This window comes from Engystomops pustulosus, chromosome 10, assembly GCF_040894005.1.
Source record: "Engystomops pustulosus chromosome 10, aEngPut4.maternal, whole genome shotgun sequence".
NCBI classification, from domain to species: Eukaryota; Metazoa; Chordata; class Amphibia; order Anura; family Leptodactylidae; genus Engystomops; species Engystomops pustulosus.
The window spans coordinates 79,864,422-79,878,765 of NC_092420.1; the positions used below are offsets into that span (position 1 = coordinate 79,864,422).

A 14,344-nucleotide genomic window follows, 5' to 3' on the forward strand; every position below is an offset into this window, starting at 1 on the left:
AAGTCTGCATGTTCTTTTCAGTGCAGAAGACTCTGGTAAAACACAAAACGACTAATACAATGACATATTTGGCAGAGTTTATTATACAACAAAAGAAAAGACATGTACAAATATTTCGAAACAAAATAATAAATTCCAGACAAAATATCTGCAGTTAGATCCCAGAAGGCTCGTGTTACAGTAGAAACGTGCACCCTGACCGCAATGGCGGGAGGGTTGGTTTTAGGATTCATAGTCCAATCAGAAGGGGCTGTAGAGCAGCACCAGGTGCATGCTGGGAAGTTGCAGGATTGTAAACAATGGATTCTGTAGAGATCAACTCTACTGCATGTAAAGCGATGCCTGTCCCTGTACTATGAAATTGTATAAGGCGAAGGGGCGGGAGCTTCTCCCTTCAGAAATCCATGTCGCCCTTCAACTGTTTCTCCCGAGATTCCGCCCAGGCTTTATTCAATGTTCTCTTCATCTCATCATCTCCTTCATCGTAGATCTTCTTCAGGACATTCATTAGACCGGCACTGGGGTCTTCTGCTGCGTCAGGTTCAAGGGATGGTTTGCTTAAAAAAATAAATAAAGTTAATTTATTCTTAAAATATAAGGAGATTGGTGGGGAAACTAAAACACACAATACAAGTAGTGATCAGGATATACATTGTAGCTAATGTCTGCTCTCATCAGATCTTTCTCTCCGTTTTCTTCTACCCATGATGTACCAGGAAAGTATCACAAGTGTAGCTACAGACTGTACTATCTCTGCCTGCTGGGAGGACAGTGCTATGACCCATTTCACTGCAGGCGGTCCCCTACTTAAGAACACCAGACTTACAGAAGACCCCTAGTTACAAACGGACCTCTGGTAATTGGTAGTTTACTGTACTTTAGTCTTAGGCTACAATAATCAGCTATAACAGTTATCACAGGTGTCTGAAATTAAGCTTTATTATTAATCCTGGTTCTTATGACAATCCAACATTTTTAAAATCCAATTATCACAGAGACCAAAAAAAATTTGTCTGGAGTTACAATGATAAAATATACAGTTCCGACTTACATACAAATTCAATTTAAGAACAATCCTACAGAACCTATCCTGTAGGTAACCCGGGGACTGCCTGTATATGCTACAAATCTAAGAGATCCGTGTTCAGCTAGGAAGATTCCCTGTCCTCTCCATCATTGTAGTAGTAGCCTCTCTGATCATCATCATTACTGTGATAGGAGTCTGTGCTGTCCCCTGTGAGGTACATTCCACAAAGTTTCATCAGGAAGACAGATTAAGACCTCTGGATGTTACCAAAAGGCGGTCAATATGACATTACATCTCCTAACTGAAACGATGGATCCCCACTTTATGTTATCGTCAAGCATGGAACAAACAATGGGAAGTGCAATGACAGTATTGGAGTAAACAGAATGGTCGCTAAAATCTATGAAAAACAGAGCGCTTCTAGTTCATAGATATAAGCCCCATGGCGCCTGGTACTCTTATCAATTGTGAAGATTCCATAAATATCACTACTCACTCTTTTTCCTTTGTTTGCTTCTCCACCTGCGTCAGATAGTCCCATTTGCTTTCAGATCTCTTTTTCAGCATGACAAGTACAGTGTCAGTCTTCACCTGCCAAGGAAGCCAGCACTGAGGTTAAGTCTCTGATCACTGGGACCCACAGTCAAAGCAAGAACATGGATCCCCAAGACCCATGTGAATGGGGAAGTAGTGTGGGGTGCTGAAAAGTACTTTCCCTTGTAAAGTTTTAAGAAAAAAGCCGCCTTCATGTGACTTCCCTGTGTCCCGATAGCTTCTGGCGGATGGAGGGGACTGGGCAACCATCCCTTCCGTTATAGCCACAGTGGTCGGAGGAGCGTGGGGATGCCCAAATGGCTTTACAGAAACTTTACCAGGATAAGTACTGTATGGGTAACCCTATTAGGGTCTTTTATGTACAATAGTAAAGTTTTGTGATAGTGGCCAACCCCTTTAAATCAAGGTTTGCAGCTTTTAAGAATCCTGAACTCACTTTTCTTGAGCTGTTCTCAGGCACGATGGGTTTCAGCAAGTTGTTCACAGTCATGGAGTGATTCTTCCCATTCAGATCCTTCACAAATAATTCAAAAGACCTGCAAAAAGGCAGAAAACAAATAGTCTAAATATCCAATGATAAAAGCCACATACTACACACGGATCCCCAGTCATATTATACAGGTGGGGAAGCCGCTAACTTACCCCACCCTACAGCAATAACATGATACAAGAAGACTTATATATTCATTCTTACAATGCAGTATTTATCCATACCGGTATATAACCAACCTCAAACACACAGTATATGAGAGCCCCACACCTACCGTTCTGTGAACTGCACTTGTACATTATCAATGGGGATATTCTGAACTCCTTTCAAGGTTATGTACATTTTCACAAACTTGTCTGATTGATCCCACCCTGCATAAGAAGAAGACGGTGGTTAGGGTCTTACAAGCCATAAAACATTAGCACAGTAAGTTAAATTAAGATCAGGAAAGGATCCTAAAGAAATATTAGATTTTCTAGCCTCTGAAGACTGCATCAAAGCAGCAGCTGTCATCTAAGCTCCTGTTACATTTGCAATATCTATATATCTATATATATATATCTATATATCTATCTATACATCTATATATATATCTATACATATATATCTATATATCTATCTATACATCTATATATATATCTATCTGATCACATGATATCACAGCAGCCTCCATAGAGGGTGGGGAAGAGTAGAAGTCCATGGAGGCATGCTGTGATTTCATGTGATCAGATACATACATAGGGTAGACATTGCAAACTGTGTAAAGGACCTTAGATGACAGCACTCTGGTCACTGGAAATCCTTAAAAGAGGCATTGGACATAGGGATGAGTAGAAGGGAGGGGCCAGTTAAGCATGACACGCCCACTCTGATGCAAGGCATTATAACAAAGTTGATTTATGGAGTTGTAAGGTAAAAAAATTTTTTTTAGCTAAAACGGGGTTAATAGGGCTCTATGGGAACCGGTTACTAGACGTATTTGTGAAAATGTGCTGACAGGTTTTCTTTAGATACAGATGGGGTCTAATTATTTGGTGATCTTATAATGAGGGTCTGCAAGTCTACCACGACTGCCCTATAGTGAAATGGTCCATTCTATTAGCTTTTCTAGGACTTCTGCTTTCAGGATGGACCGTCCTGAAAAGTTTACTTAGTAGAAGGATGTTAATGGAAATTTGCAACCCGCTTTCTGTTCATTTCCAGGGGTCCCTAATAGGGCTGTGGAGTCATGAAAAAATGGACCAATTCCACTAACATATAATTATTATACAAATTTCGAGATTTCCTTTAAATGTCTATTCTATTCCTGATCAGGGCCAGGCTGGAGCAACAATTATTGATCCAAGGGCCACACCATCACACTGCTCAACTTTAAGGGGAAGCACAAAATACAACACAAATGCCAACCCACAAATGATAAATGCCACAGTACAGCAATAAATACCACCCAGCCACCAGATACTACATTCAGCGCAGTGCAGAATAGTGCATACAGTACTGGAGACCACATAGTAGTTTTATGCTCTGGGGGTCTCCAGTATTTTAAGCCTGCTAATACTGCAGGCCCCCATATAATAACAACACTGGAGACCCTATGGAAGACAATACTGGTGACCCCAGAGCATAAAACTAGTAATACTGGAGACCCTAGAGCAGACAAATATTGGAGACCCCATAGAAGAGAACACTGGAGACCCCTAGAGCATAAAACTAATAAAACTGAAGACCCTAGAGCAGATAAAAAATTAAATCCTCTCCTTTCCTGGCTCCTTTTCTTCCCTCCATGTGCTGCTCTGGACCGGGGACAGTACAGTACAGCTGACAAGTACTTACCACTCCTGGGTCTTGACATCAATGCATACAAGCAGTGTCAGGATTCAGGACACACACTGGAGCGACAGAAGAGGACCTGGGAATAGTGAGGACTTCTCAGATGCACTCACCGCTACTCAGCCTTCTGGACCGCTGAAAACTTCCATTAGTTACATGTTACATCAGTTATGGAAGTGCTCATTGGACTCTAACTGTCAGTAGGGCACGGACTGCAACTCTGGTTTGAGAGGCTGCATGAGGCCTGTTTATCACTGTCCCCCCTTTCAGTTGAGATAGATGTGGCTGCACTTTATGTACATGCTCAGTAGTAAACCTCCTCTACTATAGATTACAGGCACTGGGAAGGATTGTCTGCATTTATCTCAAGCACTGCTAGCGTGACCAGAAAAACAGGACTGTGGAGTCGGAGACCATTTTGTTGGAGCTGGAGTCAGAGCTGAAGTTCAGGGAAATTGAGGAGTCGGACGTTTGGCTTACCGATTCCGCAGCCCTAGACCCAACAGTCTGAACCCCAAAAACTAGACACTTCATTAAATGTCCTTAATTATAAATGCCTTCAATGCACAGTGTACAAAGGACATGGCAATTTGTGAAGACCATGTGAGATTCCCTTTCTGCCTGAAAGGTATTGGGAAATGGAGTCACCAAGAGGTTCTGCAGGAGCCCGCAATACATGGTCTGTATACAGTGCACCCATACTTACCGTAATTGTTAATTTTCACTGTGTAAGTGCTGGCCATGGGAGGGACGATGGCCGACGGCTTCTGAACATCCGTAGACTCTCCCACCTGTTGCTGCTGCCTGTTGGCAATTTCTGTCTCTAGTTTGCGCTGCTCCACAGTCAGCACATCTTGGACTCTCCTCCTGGTGGCCTTCTCCAGCAGCTGCTTCACTTCTTCTAGATCCTTCTGGAGCTAAATGTGAAAACATCACATGAAATTTAGAAAATCAAGTCCCCACTGTGCACAATCTGTATACTCCTATATGTCATCCATTGTCATCCTGCAGAAGTGTCGGGGAGCAGCAAATGGATCAAAGCAGTCGGGGAGAGGGGAGAAGTTTTTAGCAATTTTATTGCCAGGAAAACCCTCTTAAAGGTAGCAATGACCATACAAAGTTGAACACTGTGTTAGGTATTATAACTGGAGATCCAGTAACCAAACTATCGTGTGTCGTTAGTAGCAGCAGGACTGTGAACAGTGTACGTTTATATTCCAGTTTGTAGGGAGTGTCCTCACACTGTTGTGTTTTTCGCATTTAAATATTAATATCTTACCAGGAGCCTCCTACTGCTCTTACACAGAGCAAAGAGGAGGAGCTGTGCTGTTCTCAGTGGAGAGATCTCATACCACAGTGCTATAAGTCCATATACAAACCTAGGATAATGCATTTTTCACAGTCCTGCTGCTACTAACATCACACAGAAAGGTAATAAAAAAATATAAATAAATTCATTTTGTACCGTGTTAGCCAGTTCAAGAAATTCCTGTTGCTTTTGATAGGTCAAATAAAGTCACCTTCTAGAGATTGTGATACCTTTTAATGGGTAACTGAAATATAAGATGTTACCATTAAAGGTACCACAATCTCAAGAAGGTCACTTAAATCGACCATGAAAAAAGCAAAGGTATGGCAACACAGATCTCCAGGGCATATTCCTACTTCCCCTCGCTGTAGTATTGAAGTAATGAGGAACTGGGGGGTTTGGGACCCCCTGTGCAATGACTGGTAAAGGGACAAATAATGCATATAGGGGTTTTGCTTGAACATCCTAAGAGTATTCCGGATTTCCAGGCCCACCTGCATTATCTGCAATGAAGGTGCCACGGGATATAGAACCTATGCCCAACCGTATGTCACCTAGTATCCAGGCTAGAGGTGGCCAGACAGGGTCCTAGAGCCTCCTGTGTTATTTACACTTTTCCCCAATAAATGGTCACTCAACAGAAGTTATTAGACCAATAAAATGGTTTGTTTTGGTAGGCTCTGCACTAGGTATAATTCAATGAATCAGCTATTAAAGGGAACCTGCCACCACATTTTCAACTGTAGACAGCGCTGTACAATGGTTGGGTCTCTTCAGTACAGCTTAAAGGGGTTGTCCGAGAGTTCTGAAAAAAAAACTATAAGTGGTTGTGAGGGCGCTGCTTAAAAAAATAAAGTCCTACTTATCTTCCGGTGCCCGCCGGAGCAGCGCTGCATTCTGTTTCCGGCCGGCCGTGGCCGGGCACGCCTATCCGTCCCTATTCACAGCATTGTGTATGGGGGCCGGAAGGTTGTCTGGTCCGACCGGAAGCTTAATCCAGATACCGGAGGACACCGGAAGGTAAGTACATCTTTATTGTTTTAAGCAGCCCGCTCCCGGCCACCTATTGTTTTTTTAAGAACTCGGACAACCCCTTTAAGGAACTGGTTTCCTACACTGTACTGAAGAGATGCAACCAGGTTGAAACAGCGCTGTCTACAGTTGGGAGTCTGTTCCTTCTGGAATAGATCTACTGGTTTGGCTTAATCCCACATCATATATTAGACTTCTGGTAGGTCATGCTTGGTGTTAAAGGGGCTGCCTTTCAATGTAGCAAAAGGAGGCATTGTTTTCCTTATCCCCACCTGGGAAAATGTATTTGCATATTTACCACATTTTCACATAGACAGCAAGTGTCAGGTTCCCATAGAGTCTTATTAACTAACTGACACCCTTCTTTTAGCTAAAAATCGTTTCCCTCACCTCCCCATAAATGAACTTTATCTTATATTACCCGGCATCAGAGGGGGGGTGTCCTGCTCAGCTAGCCCCTCCTCCTACTCCTCCCCACGCCACATAGAGTGTGAAGACACCAGAGTGATGTCATCTAAATTCCTGTTACATACATGGGGTAAACATTGCAAATATAACAGGACTGTAGATGACATCACCCTGGTCATATGACATGAAGTGCCTATTGATGTAACAGTTCTCTCTCAATGTCCCATACAGCAGCATGTCCTAGCAGTGAGACCTGTCAATCAGGAACAAGGAGGCAGGGCAGTGCAAGTAAAATTTGCTATTCAGAACTCACTTAGTGTCCTTAGACTTAAGAGTTGCTTATAACTTTACAAACTGATTTAACATTTCAGCCATGGGAAGGAACCATTTAGGGATAAGGGCAACGCTTTATAAATCATAGTTTTAATTAAGTATTTCTCCACGGGACATCACTGCCTCTAACATCACAGGAGACATCCAAGACTGACGCTCTACTAGACAGTGGATGAGATGCTGGAGATACCTCAGCGCTGAGCTCAGCAGTCTTATAACACTACTTTAGCATTGTGACCCCAATTCTCCAGCTTGCTGGGAGTCTATTTTGATGACTGTAGGGGGTCCCAGCTGTTGGATCTGCACTGACCAGATTGTAATCCCCTAGTCTGTGGATATAGGGATAACTTGCAAACTTGATCCAACCCTTTTAAGGAAATGTATCCATTAAATGGGCTACCCATTGGGCAAAATCAGTTATGTATCATTCAGCCCTTGCTATGTAGCGGGTCTTCTACCTATGACACCCTACAGGACATATATTTCTATAAGATAACAGAATGACAGCCCGTGTGAGGATCATGTGTCCAGCTCCTTCTTATATAAGAGCGCTGTGACGGCCATGCTAGAAAATTGGACTCCCGCGGCTTCCTTACCTCGAGCAGAGCGGAATCCATAGCGGCAAAGGCGATCTAGTGTGGGAGACCCCGAACGATGAATGAACGGCAGCAGGATGCACAGCACTCTGGAACCTTCCTCAGCTGACCGTGACGTCACGAACCAACCTACTAGTGGGAGTTATTTTGACCCTTCTAGAAAATACCAGATCGTCGGTATAATCGCGGCCATTTTTCCGAAGATCAAAAACCACAACGAAGTAACACGAGAGGACACAGAAAAATGGCGCCAAAAGGAAAAAGGAGTTGAGCCGAACCTCTAGTGTTTACCGCGCAGACGGCCTGGTCACGTGATCGTGATAAGGCTAGCGGGTTAGTGCGGCGATAGTTTTAGTCAATGTGCACGCGCAACCGAACTTGCGTGCTCGTATTACCGCACTGTGTGAATCTCATCCTATGTTTCACACACGAAATATAGAAAAATAATTATCAATAAATATTACTAACACCGAAAATTAGAGGGGTTTTACAGGATACATGACGGTTTCTTCAAGAGCCACACCCGTGCCCATATTGTGTGTGCCATTGCACCTCCGCCCTATTCACTATAATAGAGCTAAACTGCATTACTAGACAAATCTTATGGGCATGAGTGGTGCTGTGTTTCAAGGACAGTACCCTGATCTAGGACACCCATCTAAGGACATTCCACTTTCGTTTTTTTTCTACAATATTTTTTAGAAAGTGTTTTTTATGATTTGGTGCCAAAATCTAGGTTTAATGGGCGATATTTATCGAGGCTTTTACACTAGTTTTCTGGCAAACAAGCCATGAAATAATCGCAATGCCTAGCGAACAAACACGCATTTCGATTGTTGCCCGTTTAACACCTCAATGCCAAGTGGGTGTGGAGTGGAGGTACACGGGGGGGAGGGGGGGGGGGTAGTATATTCACTATAGCCTGCGACCATTCAAGCCTGAACAGTCACTAGCAATAGCGCAATCCTACGCAAGCGCTAACAGATTCCAAATACATCACGAGGCCAGAGCCACATGATGTATCCAGCAATACCAGAGCATATGTGTCCCCCAAAGAATGGTGCAAATCTGCATCTAAACTCCCATCTAAAGAGGTTGTACCAATTTTACATGTTATATATACAATAAGGGATAACAAGCTGAGCAGTGACTGCCCCCAATCACAAGAATCAGATCCCTCACTAATGGGTGGTGTAGCAGGACAAGTATGCATCCTGCTGCTTTGGGGACAACAGGATCCCTGTTCTAGATCACACCAGACCCTGGTAGATCTATCCAAATATGTGAACTTATAACAACTCTTAAAAGAAACCTGCAAATCAGACCAATATTCAAGTAAATTTTCTTTTAATTACACTCAAATAGAGATGAGCGAGCACTAAAATGCTCGGGTACTCGTTATTCGAGACGAACTTTTCCCGATGCTCGAGTGCTCGTCTCGAATAACGAGCCCCATTGAAGTCAATGGGAGACTCGAGCATTTTTCAAGGGGACCAAGGCTCTGCACAGGGAAGCTTGGCCAAACACCTGGGAACCTCAGAAAAGGATGGAAACACCACGGAAATGGACAGGAAACAGCAGGGGCAGCATGCATGGATGCCTCTGAGGCTGCTTAATCGCACCATTATGCCAAAATTATGGGCAACAGCATGGCCATGACAGAGTGACAGAATGAAGCTAGATAGCATCTAAAACATCCAATAATTGACCCTGACACTATAGGGGACGGCATGCAGAGGCAGCGGCAGCAGCGGCAGGCTAGAGAGTGGCATGGCGACATACCCTAAATGGACTCAGGCTTCAAACCAATGGGTGGCAGAGAGGAACCAAAGGAGGTGAGCAAGAAGCGCTCAAATAATATCGCTACATGATAAAAGTTTGCCAGTATATTTTGTGGATTACACAGCAGGGTGGCGACAAAGTTAACAAGTTTGATGTGGAAGCCATGAAAACAACCCAAAATTCTGCCTGACACAGCTCGTTTGATAAGGGGACCATGTATGGAGGCAGTGAACTAGTAGTAGATTAAAGGTGCTGCAGTTAAAACTATGTTAGTTGGATCTTGGCATGGAGCTGGCGCTCCGCTGCCAGGCGAGCTTTCGCCAATCCAAGCCCCTGTCTCTAGGCTACTCCCCAAACAACACTTCTAAGAACCTTTTGTATAAGATCAAGTGTAGTAGCGTTCTTATAAGTTTGGGATATGGCGGGTGAGGGGAGTGTAAACAGATGCGCAAGAAGCGCTGAAATAATATCGGTAAATGATAAAAGTTTGCAAGTATATTTTGGGGATTACACAGCAGGGTGGCGACAAAGTTAACAAGTTTGATGTGGAATGCCCTGTAATAGCTCTTGGGCGGTGTGCCTTTTATCGCCTAGGCTCAGCAGTTTGAGCACCGCCTGCTGTCGCTTAGCGACGGCACTGCTGCTGTGCCTAGAGCTAGCGACTGATGGCGCCATGGCCACGGATGGTAATTCGGAGGAGAAGGAGGTGGATGAGGGGTGGGAGGAGGAGGAGGTATAGTAGGCCTTTGAGACCTGGACCGAGGTAGGCCCCGCAATCCTCGGCGTCGGCAGTATATGACCAGCCCCAGGGTCAGACTCGGTCCCAGCCTGCACCAAGTTAAGTGTAGTAGCGTTCTTATAAGTTTGGGATATGGCGGATGAGGGGAATGTAAACAGATGCGCAAGAAGCGCTGAAATAATATCCCTAAATGGTAAAAGTTTGCCAGTATATTTTGTGGATAACACAGCAGGGTGGCGACAAAGTTAACAACTTTGATGTGGAATCCATGAAAACAACCCAAATTTGTGCCTGACACACCTCGTTTGATAAGGGGACGATGTATGGAGGCAGCTATATGGACGACTTTTGGAGGTAGCAATGGAGACAACGTGTGGAGGCTGCTATGGAGACAATTTAATTTGGATAGTGCCTGTATGTGGCAGTCCAAAAAAGTTTTCAAACCAGAGGAGCAGGTAGGTGGCCCTCCAGAAAAATTGAATAGATTGAGTGCCTGTATGTGGCACTCCCAAAAATTGTTTAAAACAGAGGACCGGGTAGGTGGGCCTCCAGAAAAATTAAATGCATAAAGTACTATAGCTAGAGCCAGTGGGCCCTGTCAAAAAATAGCCAGTTTCCTCTGCTTTAGTGTAGAAAGAGGAGGAGAAGGAGGAAAATGAGGAGGAGGAGGAGTGCATAAATTATTCAGGTTGAGCTTCCTTCACCTGGTGGAGATTGGAAATTATGAGAAATCCAGGCTTTATTCATCTTAATAAGCGTCAGCCTGTCAGCGCTGTCAGTCGACAGGCGTGTACGCTTATCGGTGATGATGCCACCAGCTGCACTGAAAACCCGCTCGGACAAGACGCTAGCGGCAGGGCAGGCAAGAACCTCCAAGGCGTACAGCGCCAGTTCGTGCCACATGTCCAGCTTTGAAACCCAGTAGTTGTAGGGAGCTGTGTGATCATTTAGGACGATGGTATGGTCAGCTACGTACTCCCTCACCATCTTTCTGTAAAGATCAGCCCTACTCTGCCGAGACTGGGGACAGGTGACAGTGTCTTGCTGGGGTGACATAAAGCTGGCAAAAGCCTTGTAAAGCGTACCCTTGCCAGTGCTGGACAAGCTGCCTGCTCGCCTACTCTCCCTCGCTACTTGTCCCGCAGAACTACGCACTCTGCCGCTAGCGCTGTCAGAAGGGAAATACTGTTTCAGCTTGTGCACCAGGGCCTGCTGGTATTCATGCATTCTCACACTCCTTTCCTCTCCAGGGATGAGAGTGGAAAGATTTTGCTTGTACCGTGGGTCCAGGAGAGTGAATACCCAGTAATCGGTGCTGGAATAAATTCTTTGAACGCGAGGGTCACGGGATAGGCAGCCTAGCATGAAATCTGCCATATGCGCCAGAGTCCCAACGCGCAAGAATTCACTCCCCTCACTGGCCTGACTGTCCATTTCCTCCTCCTCCAACTCCTCTTCTTCTGGCCATACACGCTGAACAGTGAAGGTCTGAGCAATGCTCCCCTCTTGTGTCTCGCCAACATTCTCCTCCTCTTCCTCCTCATCCTCCTCCACCTCCTCCGATATGCGCTGAGAAACAGACCTAAGGGTGCTTTGGGTATCAACAAGGGAATCTTCTTCCCCTGTCTCTTGTGACGAGCGCAAAGCTTCCGACTTCATGCTGATCAGAGAGTTTTTCAACAGGCCAAGCAGCGGGACGGTGAGGCTGATGATGGCGGCATCGCCACTGACCATCTGTGTTGACTCCTCAAAGTTACTCAGCACCTGACAGATATCAGACATCCACGTCCACTCCTCATTGTAGACTTGAGGAAGCTGACTGACCTGACTACCAGTTCTGGTGGAAGTTGACATCTGGCAGTCTACAATCGCTCTGCGCTGCTGGTAAACTCTGGATAACATGGTCAGTGTTGAATTCCACCTCGTGGGCACGTCGCACAACAGTCGGTGAGCTTGCAGTTGGAGGCGGCGCTGCGCTGCCCTGAGAGTGGCAGCATCTGTGCTGGACTTCCTGAAATGCGCACAGATGCGGCGCACCTTCGTGAGCAAATCTGACAGATTGGGGTATGTCTTGAGGAAACGCTGAACTATCAGATTTAACACATGGGCCAGGCATGGCACATGTGTCAGTCTGCCGAGTTGCAGAGCCGCCACCAGGTTACGGCCGTTGTCACACACAACCATGCCTGGCTTCAGGTTCAGCGGTGCCAGCCACAGATCAGTCTGCGCCGTGATGCCCTGTAATAGTTCTTGGGCGGTGTGCCTTTTATCGCCTAGGCTCAGCAGTTTGAGCACCGCCTGCTGTCGCTTAGCGACGGCACTGCTGCTGTGCCTAGAGCTAGCGACTGATGGCGCCATGCCCACGGATGGTAGTTCGGAGGAGGAGGTGGAGGAGGGGTGGGAGGAGGATGAGGCATAGTAGGCCTTTGAGACCTGGACCGAGGTAGGCTCCGCAATCCTCGGCGTCGGCAGTATATGACCAGCCCCAGGGTCAGACTCGGTCCCAGCCTCCACCAAGTTAACCCAATGTGCCGTCAGCGATATATAGTGGCCCTGCCCGGCAGCACTCGTCCACGTGTCCGTGGTCAGGTGGACCTTGTCAGAAACGGCGTTGGTCAGGGCACGGATGATGTTGTCTGACACGTGCTGGTGCAGGGCTGGGACGGCACATCGGGAAAAGTAGTGGCGGCTGGGGACCGAATACCGAGGGGCGGCCGCCGCCATGAGGTTGCGAAAGGCCTCGGTCTCTACTAGCCTATAGGGCAGCATCTCCAGGCTAAGCAATCTGGAGATGTGGACATTAAGGGCTTGGGCGTGCGGGTGGGTTGCACTATATTTTCTTTTCCGCTCCAGCGTCTGGGGTATGGAGAGCTGAACGCTGGTGGATGCTGTGGAGGATCGTGGAGGCGACGATGGGGTTTTTGTGCCAGGGTCCTGGGCAGGGGGCTGACTATCAGCTGACACAGGGGAAGGAGCAGTGGTGTGCACGGCCGGAGGTGAACGGGCTTGGTGCCACTGAGTGGGGTGTTTAGCATTCATATGCCTGCGCATACTGGTGGTAGTTAAGCTAGTAGTGGTGGAACCCCTGCTGATCCTGGTTTGGCAAAGGTTGCACACCACAGTCCGTCGGTCATCCGGTGTTTCCTTAAAGAACCTCCAGACTTCTGAAAATCTAGCCCTCACCGCGGGAGACCTCGCCACGGGAGCTTCACTACGTGACACATTTGGCGCTGATGCACCAGCTCTGGCCCTGCCTCTCCGTCTGGCCCCACCACTGCCTCTTCCAACCTGTTCTGGTCGAGGACTCTCCTCCGTCTCAGAATCACTGTGTTCACCCGGCCTCTCAACCCAGCTTGGGTCTGTCACCTCATCATCCTCCGATCCCTCAGTCTGCTCCCCCCTCGGACTTCCTGCCCTGACAACAACTTCACCACTGTCTGACAACCGTGTCTCCTCATCGTCGGACACCTCTTTACACACTTCTTCCACTACGTCAAGAAGGTCATCATCACCCACAGACTGCGACTGGTGGAAAACCTGGGCATCGGAAAATTGCTCAGCAGCAACCGGACAAGTGGTTTGTGACTGTGGGAAGGGTCCAGAAAACAGTTCCTCAGAGTATGCCGGTTCAAATGCCAAATTTTCCTGGGAGGGGGCAGACTGGGGGGGAGGAGGCTGAGGTGCAGGAGCTGGAGGAGTGGCGATTTCGGTGACATGGGTGGACTGCGTGGAAGACTGACTGGTGGACAAATTGCTCGAAGCATTGTCGGCAATCCACGACATCACCTGTTCGCACTGTTCTGGCCTCAACAGTGCTCTACCACGAGTCCCAGTAACTTCAGACATGAACCTAGGGAGTGTAGCTCTGCGGCGTTCCCCTGCTCCCTCATAAGCAGGTGGTGTCTCACCCCGCCTAGGACCATGGCCTCTGACCCCTGCAGTAGTTGGACGCCCACGTCCCCGCCCTCGTCCTCTACCCCTAGCCCTCGGGTTAAACATTTTGAAAATGAGAGTTATAACTTTTTTTTTTTTTACTTTTTTTTGTGGTTTTTAGTTTTTAAAACCAAACGATGCTATCCTATTGCTATGGCTATTTTCTAGCCAAGTATGAAAGCACACTACTATGCCAGATGAGATGACGCTGAGTTATGAAAAAATAAACGTAAAATAAAAAGAAACTGCCAGACTGTGCCTAATTGAAATCCAACCCCTAATAAATTATCCCACTTCGGTCTTTGCGATG

The 14,344-nt window shown here is 46.5% G+C and overlaps 1 protein-coding gene across 1 annotated transcript; it reads right to left on the reverse strand.

Moving 5' to 3' along the window:
* Positions 1–65: 65 nt before the first annotated feature.
* Positions 66–7,768, reverse strand: CACYBP (calcyclin binding protein). The gene is made up of 6 exons (XM_072127673.1): positions 7,581–7,768; positions 4,609–4,819; positions 2,347–2,443; positions 2,019–2,118; positions 1,524–1,618; positions 66–557 (listed from the first exon to the last, which is right to left on the reverse strand). Exons 1-6 carry the CDS (start codon positions 7,599–7,601, stop codon positions 395–397), a joined length of 687 nt encoding a protein of 228 aa, XP_071983774.1. The 5' UTR covers positions 7,602–7,768; the 3' UTR covers positions 66–394.
* Positions 7,769–14,344: the final 6,576 nt, after the last annotated feature.